The sequence below is a fragment of the Anneissia japonica genome, unplaced genomic scaffold (genome assembly GCF_011630105.1).
Source record: "Anneissia japonica isolate Jap-2015-1 unplaced genomic scaffold, ASM1163010v1 scaffold993_len1110182_cov180, whole genome shotgun sequence".
Taxonomy (NCBI): domain Eukaryota; kingdom Metazoa; phylum Echinodermata; class Crinoidea; order Comatulida; family Comatulidae; genus Anneissia; species Anneissia japonica.
The window spans coordinates 534,648-547,213 of NW_022749760.1; the positions used below are offsets into that span (position 1 = coordinate 534,648).

The window sequence follows — 12,566 nt, forward strand, 5'->3', positions numbered from 1 at the left end:
GTAACTTTGTGATCAAGAAATATAGGTTAATGCTAATTCATAGGAAAAGCAGGAATTGATGTTTTGTTTTCATCTTTGCAGGCCGAGCCCCTAGTAGGTATGAATATGGAGATGCACGGCCTGAGCTTGGTCCGTCCCGTGATAGGCTTGCACGAGAGCCTGCTGTTGCAAGAGGTTACCCAGCTGCCAGGGAAGCTCCTCGAGATTACCCACCACGTGAAAGGTAGGTGCTCATTAACTTCCACTCAATTTTATCCTTGCCACTGTTCTTCTTATTCCTTCAATATTGCTACACATTTTTTTTTTTTTTTTTTTTTACTTTCTAATGTACTATCTTGTGTATGGTTGATTGTCTTGGATTTTGCTGCATGTGACTTTTTTTATTGTTTTTTTTTTGTGGTGGTTATGGAAAAAAGTAAAAAAACAAACTATTTTGTACTGTATTTCTAACTACTTAAAACCATCTATGATTACAGAGACCCGTATGCATCACGTGGAAGCTACGCTGAGCCTGCTGCTGAGCGAGAGCCATACCCAGCTGCTCGACGCGAGCCAGCGACTGCCTCTCGAGGCTATGCCGCTGGTGGGTATGAGGAACGTGAATACCCACCTCGTGCTGATGCGTATGAGAGGAGCGCACAACAACCATCATACAGTCGGGAATACCCAGGAGGTAACGAGCTCTAAATATTTTCTTCAGTCACCAAAGAATGAATAGCGCACACATTATTTAACCATAGAATCAATTAGTAACCTCAATGTTGCTTTTTTTTCAATAATTAATTATTATTTGAAGTTGTTTTTTTTTTTTTTTTTTACAATTTGACATTTAGTGTCTCTATTGTGGTTTCTCTTAATTTTTGACCTAAGAGTCAAGAATACTAAAATTTTGTAAAAATTGTTTTTGTGTATAACAAGATAATCTGAATGAAGATCAAATAATATATCAGGTTAATTTCTTTACAGAAACTCGTCCCGTGCGACCGGCTCGTCCAGCTTATGCTGACCCCTATGTTGACCCTGCTGCTGCCAAGGATTACGGTAATTTATCTTTCACATTTTAGCAGTTTGGTGTCGGTAATCATGGGTTTTTTAATTGATGATTCACGTATCAACGTATCACAAATATTAAAAAATTAATAAATAACAAAATAGCACATGCAGTCCAGCAAATGCTTTCTCTAATTTGAATCGTCAAAAAAATATTTTCAAAGAAATAACTCTTAAAATTAAAAAAACCCAGTATTTTTTAACGCTGCTCATTTAGTCTGAGACACTGCCGTTATTTAAGAAAGGTCATTGAAATATCTCAACACTTGTTTAAACATGTGAATCTGATCATTTAAGCTACATATGCACTCATATGAATGAAATTAATATTTAAAATAAATGGGATTTACTTATTATTAGGGAAAAAGTCAAAAAGATCAGGAAAAAGGAAAATCCATACAATATTATATCTGCGAATAGATAACATAATACAATAATCAATATATAAATCATAAAAGATGACAAATCACAAAAACAAACATAATATTTATCGACAAAGTTTTTTTATTAATCCAACCCCTGAAAATGAAAGAATTGATGATGTGTAAATCATATTATGGTCTTAATGTTGAAAAATATATAAATATATCATATTGTCCTAAACTATATGAAACGTAATTTTATATTGAAATAGAAAAATATAAGACATTGCGCTTTCAAAAAGTACATATGCCTTTAACACAATAAAAATGCTTCAAAGTAATTGTATGTAGATTTATATATCGGGTAAATATCATTTGCCTGATACCAAAGATGGATAATGATGGGGAAAGAAAACACTTAAATGAAATGGCTTAATATGATGCACATATATTAGTTTAAAAACGAGGATTTGATGATAAGTTCAGACCTGCCAAGTTCTTGTTTTAAAAAATTGAAATCTACAGATTTAAGGTATGCACTACCTCCACCCCACCATTGGGCCCACGTTTTCTTCAAAATGACTTCACCATGGTGCAGAATGGCGTGGCTAACTAAACCACAATTTTGTACGTAACCGGTATTAATGTTAAAACTGTGAGTAGGTGTAGTGGACATGTAAACAAGTGACTAATTTACTGATTTCTTTTATCTTGCAAAATAAAATAGTAAAATCAAGCTTATGCAATGTAATAGAGAAATGTTTGACTTTTAACTACATTTTACAAATGCTGGCGAGACCGCAGGACAAACGTTTTTTTTTTGGTTTTTTTTGCATGACCTTCACGCTAAACATGTGACACTTGGCAGGTCTGTAAATTTGAATCCCTCACATATTGTGGTCTATTGAAAAAAATTAGAGATAAAAAATGATTTCAATGCTATGCGAATCAACTACAACCTATTACAGAAATGTTTAACTTACCGTTGTTGCGTGCATAATTCCTTCAACCAGTTCTGTTGGAAGTATCCATGATAAATAACTTAGACGGAAAGCCAAAGCGCCTCTCGCTTGAAAGGCTGTCATTTGTCACAGGTTAATGACCGTTGATTTATTTTTTCCTCATGTAATTTCTACAACCAGGTACCCAAGCACGAGGAAGAGCAAGTGCCAGTTATAGCACACCTCGCGAAGGTTTTGCCGATGCTCGAGCAGAGCGTCCTCGCATGGATTACGGAGCACGTGATCCATTCGGCGCCAGTGCTGAACCAGCACGTGGTGCACGAAGAGCCCCTCCAGCTTCTCGGGGTTTCGAACGATATTAGATATTGATAAAAACACACTGCTAGTTTGAATGAATTGATAAAAATGTTATTGAAACACTAGCATTTACAATTGAAACTGGTTTACTTTCAGTAAAGTGTCTTTAACTGCGACTTTCATTGTTTTATCCCATTGTATCCTGTGTTTAATCGTACATTTTTAAGTCCTATTCAGATATGTTATCAATTTGAGTTTAAATCTTCGGTAAACAAGGTTGAGAAAGAAAAAAAGAAAAACAAGCAATCATTGACAAATGTAAATCGTTTTGTACTCTCAGGTCACAAGTATGACAAACTGGTAATATAAAATGAATGAAAAACAAAAGAAATGTAATTTATGTAAAGTATGACAATCTGGTAAAATGAAATGAATGAAAAACTAAAGCAGTGTAAATTTATGTAAATGAAACTCATTGTTAGTGATAAAAGATTGTGTACATCATTTGGCAGCATCAACCTTCTGAAGTATTGAAAAAAATTTATAAAAATCGTTCTTATATCAAAGCGATAATTGAGTTTGTACTATATCATTATTTGCGTACAGTAATTTAAAAAAAAATGAAAACCTTTTTTTTAACATGTATTGATTTTATTTTATGTAAATAACGTGTATTCAATGTATTTTTCGGCTGCAGGTTTAACTTGTCCTTGTAACCATTCTTAAGTTTTAGTAGTTATTAAATTTCAAATTTACCTGAAGTTTTAAAAATTTGTTTATTGTCATAAGTAAAAAAAATGTTAAATTGTAAAATCCAGCAAATTTGTGAATTATGTAAAAATTCTAAAAAAAAGTTGGGCGATTTTTGCGATATGGAGATTGGTCAGCGTTAGGCAGCCAGAGATATTAACACGGACGTTGCTAAATGTATTTAAGTGTTAACAAAGCCTTTATAATTAAAGTCCATGAAAAAATGTAGAGTGTTTCACATTAAATGATCTTTTTAAGTGTTAATTGAATTATTGTCCCTGTAATTTATCATTTATCTTGCATACTTGTTGCGGTGAAATCACATTTACCAAAAATATATGAAAACTCAAATAGGTAATAAACATATGAAAAGAAACTACAGTAGAACCTCCATTTTACGTACGGTACCAGACCTAAGGGCATATGTAAACATGGGATTGTAAAATTCAGGTAAGGTCCGATTGCAGTGACCTTTAAACTTTTAGTGATCCTCAACCTAAAATACATGCCGCAAGGAGCAACACAAGTCTGTTTTTCGTCTACAGTACAGTAAGCTGGCGTAGCTATGTGATGTGTAACTTCATACGGTACCATGTCATATAAAGTGTTCAACGAAACTCAACATTTTAGTTTAGTTTAAATTTCTTTTAAAAACAAAAAATGCAATACAGTACCATCCCAACGGCAGATGATTTCATCACTGTAAATTTGTGTAGACTGTTGAGCAAGGCCGTTGAATTTGCAAGCGACAGGACATATGGACTGCGTGTTTCAAAACAATGTCGGTTAAGGAGGGACACGACAACAAGCGGTTCATATGCAAAATAAGTCGTCGTCCAGTTGTGCCTTCTCAACTTAGTGCGAGAAAACAATTCACATGTTCATAGTTCATTGATAAGAATAAAACAATAATCGTTGCATTAATCCCTACAGATTGGTTGCAATGTAAACAGTGCTCATGTGACGCATAATAGTAGAATAATCACAAAACAACGTTTGCTTGGTTTGTTAGATGTAAAATATGCAGAAATGAAATAATAATGATTAAAATACAGATATTGATGACATCATCGTCCATATGAAGCGTATGTAAAATTAAGGGGGACGTAAAATAGGGTACTCAAAATGGAGGTTTCTAACTGTATATTGAAACTGCTTGTCACTAAACTGTTTAAAGAAGAAGCAATTGATAAAAGAAAGGAGAAAAAGGGAAAAAGAAATAATTTTTGCTGCTTTTCAAGATCACAAAACAGACATTTTGTTACTGTCGATTTCTATGTACAGTACTATGAAAGAAACTTGTTTACATAAAGATAGAATAGACATAATGTGCAAAAGAAAAGGCCAAAAACAAGATCAGTTTGATGCAAAAGAAATGGCCAAAAACAAGATCAGACATCAAAAGAAACAAGAAAAAAATAAAGAGGAAAAGGAAGAAAAAAATATGGCAAGGTGAGTGAAAAACTAATACAATAAATACAAACAACAAAGTGGTATGCAACATTTGTTATTTTCAGCAAACATGAGGAAAGGGAACATTGTACACTAATAACTTGCAAATTCCCAACTAATTCCGCGATGTATTGCGCAATAGCCTAAAAAAATATCAGCCCTGAAAATGCCACTTCAGTTTCCTGTTCTATCTATATGCTCCGTAAACAAATGTATGCACTTAGTGCTATCTTTGTACAAGTTCATAATCAGTCCCTTCGAAGAAGATAATAATTGCACTATGCTTAAATTTTCATGTGTTGCAATTGCAGAAAAAAATAATTTTTCGCTGCTCCCTAAAAAATCATTTAGAGGTTCTTGCAACCTTTGATAACAAATGCATCTCATTGTTCCAAATCTGAAGTTCATGCTGATAGGTACGCCTCTGTCATGTGTGACAGTTTGTTACTTCCATGATGACATAAGATTAATTTTTGAATAACTATTCAAAAACACCTTTTGAGAGGTAGGAATGGGGATTAACGTAAAAAACCTGAAAACACAAATACTCTGACAGATAAAAATATCGGTTCCAAAATCCTGAAATCAATGATGCAGCTATTCATTTTTTTTAACTTGTCAAACGCCTAATAGTTGTAATATTTATTTTAAAAAACGATTGGTTTTCAATGAATTTCATATTGTAATTTTTAGTTGTTTTTCTTATTGAATAAACCCAAAATAGTAGGATGTGTTTTAAGGCCAACTCAGATCATCGTATGATGCAGCCCAACGTGATTTGTTGCACGTTGTTTCTGTGAGACGCGATGGTTTGCGTTGTGAAGCAGTTGCATCGTAGAACATTAAACATGTTTGATATTTCTCACAACGGCATAAGACGGTCCATGATGATGAATTGCGTTGGCCTGTACATGCTTGCATCATTATTGTTATATTTTTGCTGTTATCTTAATTTTGCCAAAAGTGTATATTTTACCAGCTATAACTCTATTTCAGATATCTTTAAGGATAGGGTTGGAATGCACCCTCTCTAATCACCACAAAAATGTTTGTAGACGTGTAGGCATAATTATGGTTATGAGTTACTTTTAAAATTAGCTTTCTGAATGACATGAAGGTACTTTATTTCCCAGAGTAATTGTCATGTTTATCACAACACAACTTTCTTTACTTTTTCAGACCATGGATAGGATCATTGTTGAAGGTAATTTAAACAAGTGGTAAGTATCATTAGGTAATGGCATCATATAATGACTGTCATACGTTATATTGACATATATAGCTCCGCGTCATACCATATAGCATGTCATACCAAATAGTCGCTGAGTTGCAACACCAAACACCACAGATAAGGACTGTACAATGATTAAATTATAGAAGAGATTTGACCATCAAAAAACTAGTGCATTTCTACTTAATTATCCAGTACATTTCGAAAACCACTTGTACTGTTGCATAATTGCAATACCGCCTGGAAGAGCCACCATAATTTTTACAAGAAATTTACTGGAATTTAATTTGCCAGAGGGCATTAGGTGACCATAAATTTTCTAGTAATCAATTTAGATATGTTGTACCAGGGAGTTGTTATAGTCACTTTGGACCTGTTTCTACTGGAAAGAAATAATCGATTAAAAATCGCTTTTTCGAAAAATCGCTTTTATTCTTGCAGTAAAAAACGGGACCAGTTTGAAAAAGGCGATTAAAAAAATAACCGATTTTGGCTGTGCACCTTTTAGCTGCAACAAAAAAAAAGCGATTATCAGGTGAAATGTGACCTCCAGGTCAATCACTGCAAAGACTAGATCATATTAGGCGTGAACTTTCAAGAAAATTTGTCCTCTTGTTCATGTCCTAGGCCTACAAGCTAAAAATGTAAAGAAACATGTGGAGCGACGAATTCGTTTTGTAATTATTTTGTGGGGGGGATATTGGGCCTAGGCCTCTCCGCTCTTTTGGGCCTACCGTTGTCCTCGTTTGGTCGCTCGTCCATTGTGCCGATGAGCACAGCCAAAAACATTTGCCTTCTCGCCCCACACCGTATCTTACTCCTCGTCATCATGACAGGAATTAGAAAGATACTATCCTATACAGTTAGGAAAACAATGTGTTGTATAAACAAAATGGTGACGTAATTTCCATCACTAAAACCGATTTTCGAAAAATCAAAAATGCAGTTGCAACACGAGCAGGCTGTTTGGTACTCATTAAAAAAGCGGTTAAAAAAAATCGATAATTTTGTATTTATCAGTAGAAACATGCCCTATAACAACTCTCTGGTTGTACTGATTTGTTTGACAAAAAACTTAGGAACAGGTAATAAAATATTAATTTGTGAATATTTAAAAACCCTTTTACCCTCTTTCTCCACCCCCCCCCCCCTTCAACAATTTTATATATTCAAAAATCCTTATTTTATTAAGGAGGTGCCCTTCCCATTGGCTGGTGGTCCGGGGAAACACCTTGAACTGATGCCACGGAGTGAACTACGCCCTCTGAGCATAAACCCAGTTTCTAGGTAAGAATCTTGGTAGTGCTATTAGGCCTATGCCATGTCTGTTTTTCTTGAATATTACACAGTATGCATGTTAATCTTGCATGGATGGGAATTCACAGACTCACTTTAGCAGGGGGTGCACATTAAAATTTCTGTAGCAGGAGACGCGTGTAACATTTATTCTCATATGAATCGGTTATAAGTTTTCAAAATTTATTTGAACTACAAAGATTGGCCTATGATGTATTATTGATGTGACTTGCAGCGGCATAGCTAGGTCAGAACAGGCCCAAGTGCAAGATTAATTGCCAGGCTCTATGCTGTGAAGCATCGACCAAGGGCAGTAGGACTGAGTTACGGCTAGTGTGGGGGTCTGCTGTGAGCCGTCAATTTCTTCCCCCGTAGGGTAGTCCCCTATAGCTCCCCCATGTTTTACATTTTCAGGAGCCGTTATTTTTAAAGCCTATTTTTTTAATAGGCTCAGGCCCCAGTGCTTTGCACTGACCATTGCTACGCCACTGATTATTGTTGTTAAGTGTATTAAAGATCATGTTTTTTGACTAAAGTATTTGAATTGTGTAATTTTTTTCAAATTGTCTCCCCACATCATTCAGAGAGTATGGAGAGTTCAGTTGCATGAGAGTAATTGTGTTTTTAAATATGTTTGCTATACACATTTGCAGAAATTTGATAAAGCTTGCAGACATGTGACCTTTGTGAATTTATAAGGGGTAATAACAAGCCAGCACTTTGAGACTAACGTTGAAGATGTGGTTTTCTACTTCACACACTTGACGAAGCTAGCATCGACTGCCAGCGTAAGCTCATGTTAAATTACATCCCCAAAGTTAGCCTCAGAGTGCTTCCTCATTAGTCGAAGCTAGCATCGACTGCCAGCGAAAGCTCATGTTAAATCTCCAAAGTTAGCCTCATTACTACTCATGAATATTATTGTTCAACACAGCTATACAACTACTTTCAACATTGTTGTCATATTTTAATATTCTATCAAATTTAACAAAAACAATTAAAGTTTTAATCATATACCAGTTAATCTTGCCTAAGTTGAATAATTTCTAAAAGTCTATCTAATTTTACATGCCAAGTTGTTGTGTTTTCAATTATAACATATAACATAACTGTACAGTAAACAACTTGCAAGTATTTTAGACAACTATCTTAAGAATAATTAACTCTACACATCAATAACAATTTGTCTTTAAAAATTCCATTCATTCCATATTCCATTCAATTCTATATGTATCAAACGTTAGTTTGTTATAGCCTAATTAATAGTGGTGGTTAATAATAATACATTGATATCATTAGATATAATAAAAGTAGCTAGGACTACTCCTATCAACATGGTACATCCAAGTACAATTTCTGCTGACAATGGAAAATACAAATTCATCATTCTTAAGCAACTATATACAGGTACACATAAAAAATGTCTCGTATATTTATTTTAACTACATATTTGCAAACCTATGTATTCGCAGGTGACAAAACATTGTTTTATATTGTGCTATAGAAAACTTAAACAAGACTATGCACTAATATAATTCAAGCATGAAGGCAGTCTATGGTCCGGTATAGTCTAGATTCAAATTATGTGTCAAAACAATAACGTTGGTTGATAATTGTATAATAAAAACTGTTTGATTAATATTAAGGCGTTTGGCTCCGTGGTTTACGTTCCAGTTATTTAACTTGTGCTTGTGGTCAGGAGTTCAAACCACACCCTGACCAATCTCGGCTGGCCATGCTTAGATACCCCAACTTGCATTTTTGAAAGGCTGTGGAGTGGCTGAGGCTGTTTCAGCCCTAGATGCATGCATTTCATGGCATATAAATTTAGTAATTAATAACCCCTTACCTAGAAGTGGCTTTTTGGGCCTTGTTTATCACTAATGAATGCTTTGTTTTTTTATGCTCCTGGATGGAATGAGTGTTTCTGAGCATCTTAGACATGTATGATATTTCAGGAGAGGCATTCTTAGTGGGACATGTGCCTCTGTTTAATTAATAGGACGTTTCTAGGTCTCGTTTTAAACTTGCACGTAGGTTTTCTAGACTGAATAAAGAGCAATGAAGGTGATAAAAATTGATTGTAAACCAAGAATTTAAAACATTTTTGGGATAGAGTATACATCAACTCGTCTACTCCTGCATTTGAAGTTAGCCAATTAAAACAATGTACAGTAAGAGAAAAAACGTTACAGTAGTAATACACGCACTGACTCAGACCACTAGGAGAAGTTATTTAATTGTGTTTAAAACAATACTTATAAATATTTTGTATCAGTGATTTTAACTTCTAGCATTATCACTCCATATAACTTTCCAAATGATTACTTGGACTGACTGGCAGTAAGTTTATTGGATTTGATGGTTTTAACGCTGAACATCTAAAGTACTGTGCATTCATGGCTATTGGTTGCATTTTTCTATGTATTATGCATTGTATTTGTTTGGACACCATATTACCCACAAACTATCAAACAAGTGCTTCAATATAGGATCTTAATATTAGTAATGTCACTTGTGACCAGCATATTCTGCAACTCTGAGCCTGCTTCATAAACTCTGAAAGAGTAAGTACCCTCGTCAGTTATTTGAGCCTTCTTTATTGTCAGCGTGTGAACTCCATTCTCTTTAATTTGAGGAACCAATCGATGCTTTTGACTTTCTTCAACAACATCTTTTCCGTGAGTTAACACTTTCCCATTTAAACACCAACATACCACGTGACCCTCATTAACACCTTTTACCCATGGGGCCTGAATTTCTATCTCCAAACCAAGGACACATAGACGTTTACCATAAAACGGCTTATCTTCAATAGATACTCCACCTCCAGTAATCCCTGAAATAAGAGATGATGAAAATTATTGCCATGCAAATAATGGTACAGTTAAATTTTTAAACTAAAATGTTGGCCTGATTAAATTAATCCTGGCAATTTTGTTGAAATATAAATATACTCGGTACAGTAGGTCTAGATCACTTCAGTCTACTGTATTTTAATAATTACTTATTATCATCAATGATTGATTAAAAAAAATTTTTTTTTTAGTTTGAATGATTATGTTTGTTGATTTGATCACATATTTTTCTCATTGATTTGTTGGTGGAGGAATTGGGATGATTTATTTATTTAGGCAAGACTTTCATACTCGTTTAGTGAACCCCACTGCCTGCCAATAATGATGACTCCAAATAGATAAATTTTTTTGGCCAATTATTAGCCCACCCACTTCCACAAAAAATGGAAATTTCAGAAAAAAATAAATGTTTTTCTTTATTTTTATTATGCTAGTTGCTGCATTGAAATTTCCAAATATAAGATATGTATATTTCTTTCTAATTATAATGTAAATTTAAAGCATTAAACCATCCCATTAATACACTTGTTTACATTCACCAATAAAATTATTTTCATGCCAAAACCAGGTTCATGTGGAAGGGGTGTTTCTTATAGGCTAAGTTTAACTCAAGGTCAGAAGTGTTTCATAATAGAAAAATGTTATGATAAAAACTATTGCAGTAGTAAACTGTTCAAAAGGGGTTTGGCTGAACCCCCGAAACGCCCCAGATTACGGGCCTGACTTAGTTGCTTAAGTACAGCAATGCCTCCTGCATATTTGCAAATGTTTATGGAGTTGTTCTTGAAACAAACTAAGTAACAATTCATCCTATAGAAACCATGTAGAAACAGGCCCTTAAACCTCTATTCATCAAAAAACCAGCTAAACAGGTTTTTGTAGATATTTTATTAGAAGACTGATGAACATTTAGTGGATGTTAATGTAATATGCTGATGGATATCAAGATGAGAATTAATTAACTAAATATTCAATTAATTAAATGCAAACAACATTGTTTATTAAAAGTTTATACCATAATATTGAATAATTTCAAATATATTTACATTGTTAGGTAGCTAAATTCAGTGTTGAGAGCCACAATAGAAATAGAATTTCAAACAATTTCATCCACCACTAGCTTTTGTTTTTGCTATTATTCCTTTTTTTTATTTTCTATTTTTTTATGAAATCTATATATATATATATATAGGCTCAGGATGGAAGCGTTTAAAATATATATGATAAAATTAAAATAAAGAAATAATGTGTAGGCTTGTTCTATATAGGCCAGTGTAGTGGGTAAAAAAATATGCAATATGTCGATCTTACACTCTGGCATACAAGCTTCATAAAATTTAAGTCGGGTATTTTCATGTTCATATCTGCGTTTAATTTCAAGGCAAGCAATATCTTTTTGTGCTACAACATCCAGATTTCTATTTGGACCTCGTTCATAGACTTTCATTGTGTACATTCCTTCAAGAGGTTGTTGAGCGTTTATTTTGATTGTGTACGTGTGTATACCATCCGTGGCACACTGGAGTATTTGTCTGCCATATTCATGTTTAATGACCTCTTCACCAAATGTCATTGCTTTTTCATCGTGAAACCATGAGGCTACATGATGTTCAGCCATCCCCTTTATCTTACACTCGATTGTTACTTTTGTTAGAAAGAACACGGCTACTGGTCTGAATTCTGTAATTATTTCCACCATTTCAACAGATCGTATTTGTATGCCTACGTATTTGATAAGAACAATATAAAAATTATTTCAAACTAAAAATGATGTCACTAACATAAAATTTTGATTGAGATAATGTAAAATGGATGTACAGTTAAACTTGACGAAGTCGAATAAAAAATGCCACTGAAATATTGTTCGACTTGGATAAAATTTGACTTACAGATTTTTAATTAATAGAAAACACAACAATTTGGCATTTAAAATAAGATCGACTTAGAAATTATTCGACTTGACAGTCGACTTAGGCAAGTTTAACTGTATATTTTTAAGCAATGTTTAATTGTGGATACAAATGCAATCATGTATTGTATATGTACCCCAGTTTAAGCGAGACTTTTATACCTTGTTTTGCGAACAAAATCAATCAGGATCGTCAGGAGGGCGGAAAAAAGGATAATACAGTATTTTGTTTTCTCAATTGCAAATGGTTTTGCCAAAAATATCCAAAAGGAGAAGTAAATAATAACATTTTAATTGGTGAGTGCAAACACTATTAAAGGCATGGTTAAATGCTTTAAATTTATATAATTAGGAAGAAATATACATACAATACCTTATTTTTGGAGATTTCAAGGCAGC

At 33.8% G+C, this 12,566-nt stretch overlaps 2 protein-coding genes across 7 annotated transcripts in view; one reads left to right on the top strand and one right to left on the bottom strand.

Moving 5' to 3' along the window:
- LOC117121166 (RNA-binding motif protein, X chromosome-like) overlaps positions 1-6,340 on the top strand; it is a 19,224-nt gene extending 12,884 nt beyond the window's left edge. Inside the window, exons 12-13 of one of the 2 annotated variants that reach the window (XM_033266271.1) lie at positions 967-1,041; positions 2,555-3,690. In XM_033266271.1, the coding sequence (XP_033122162.1) occupies positions 967-1,041; positions 2,555-2,736 (257 nt within the window). In that variant the 3' untranslated portion in view covers positions 2,737-3,690. Of the gene's footprint in view, positions 1-966; positions 1,042-2,554; positions 3,691-6,052 lie in introns of those variants that run through there. The other variant, XM_033266272.1, reaches the window with a different exon arrangement.
- A 2,949-nt stretch (positions 6,341-9,289) lies between these two features.
- Positions 9,290-12,566, bottom strand: part of LOC117121203 — a 10,451-nt gene continuing 7,174 nt past the window's right edge. For 4 of the 5 annotated variants that reach the window (XM_033266322.1, XM_033266320.1, XM_033266319.1 and 1 more), the window contains one exon: positions 9,290-10,239. In XM_033266322.1, the coding sequence (XP_033122213.1) occupies positions 9,884-10,239 (356 nt within the window). In that variant the 3' untranslated portion in view covers positions 9,290-9,883. Of the gene's footprint in view, positions 10,240-11,569; positions 11,997-12,566 lie in introns of those variants that run through there. The other variant, XM_033266318.1, reaches the window with a different exon arrangement.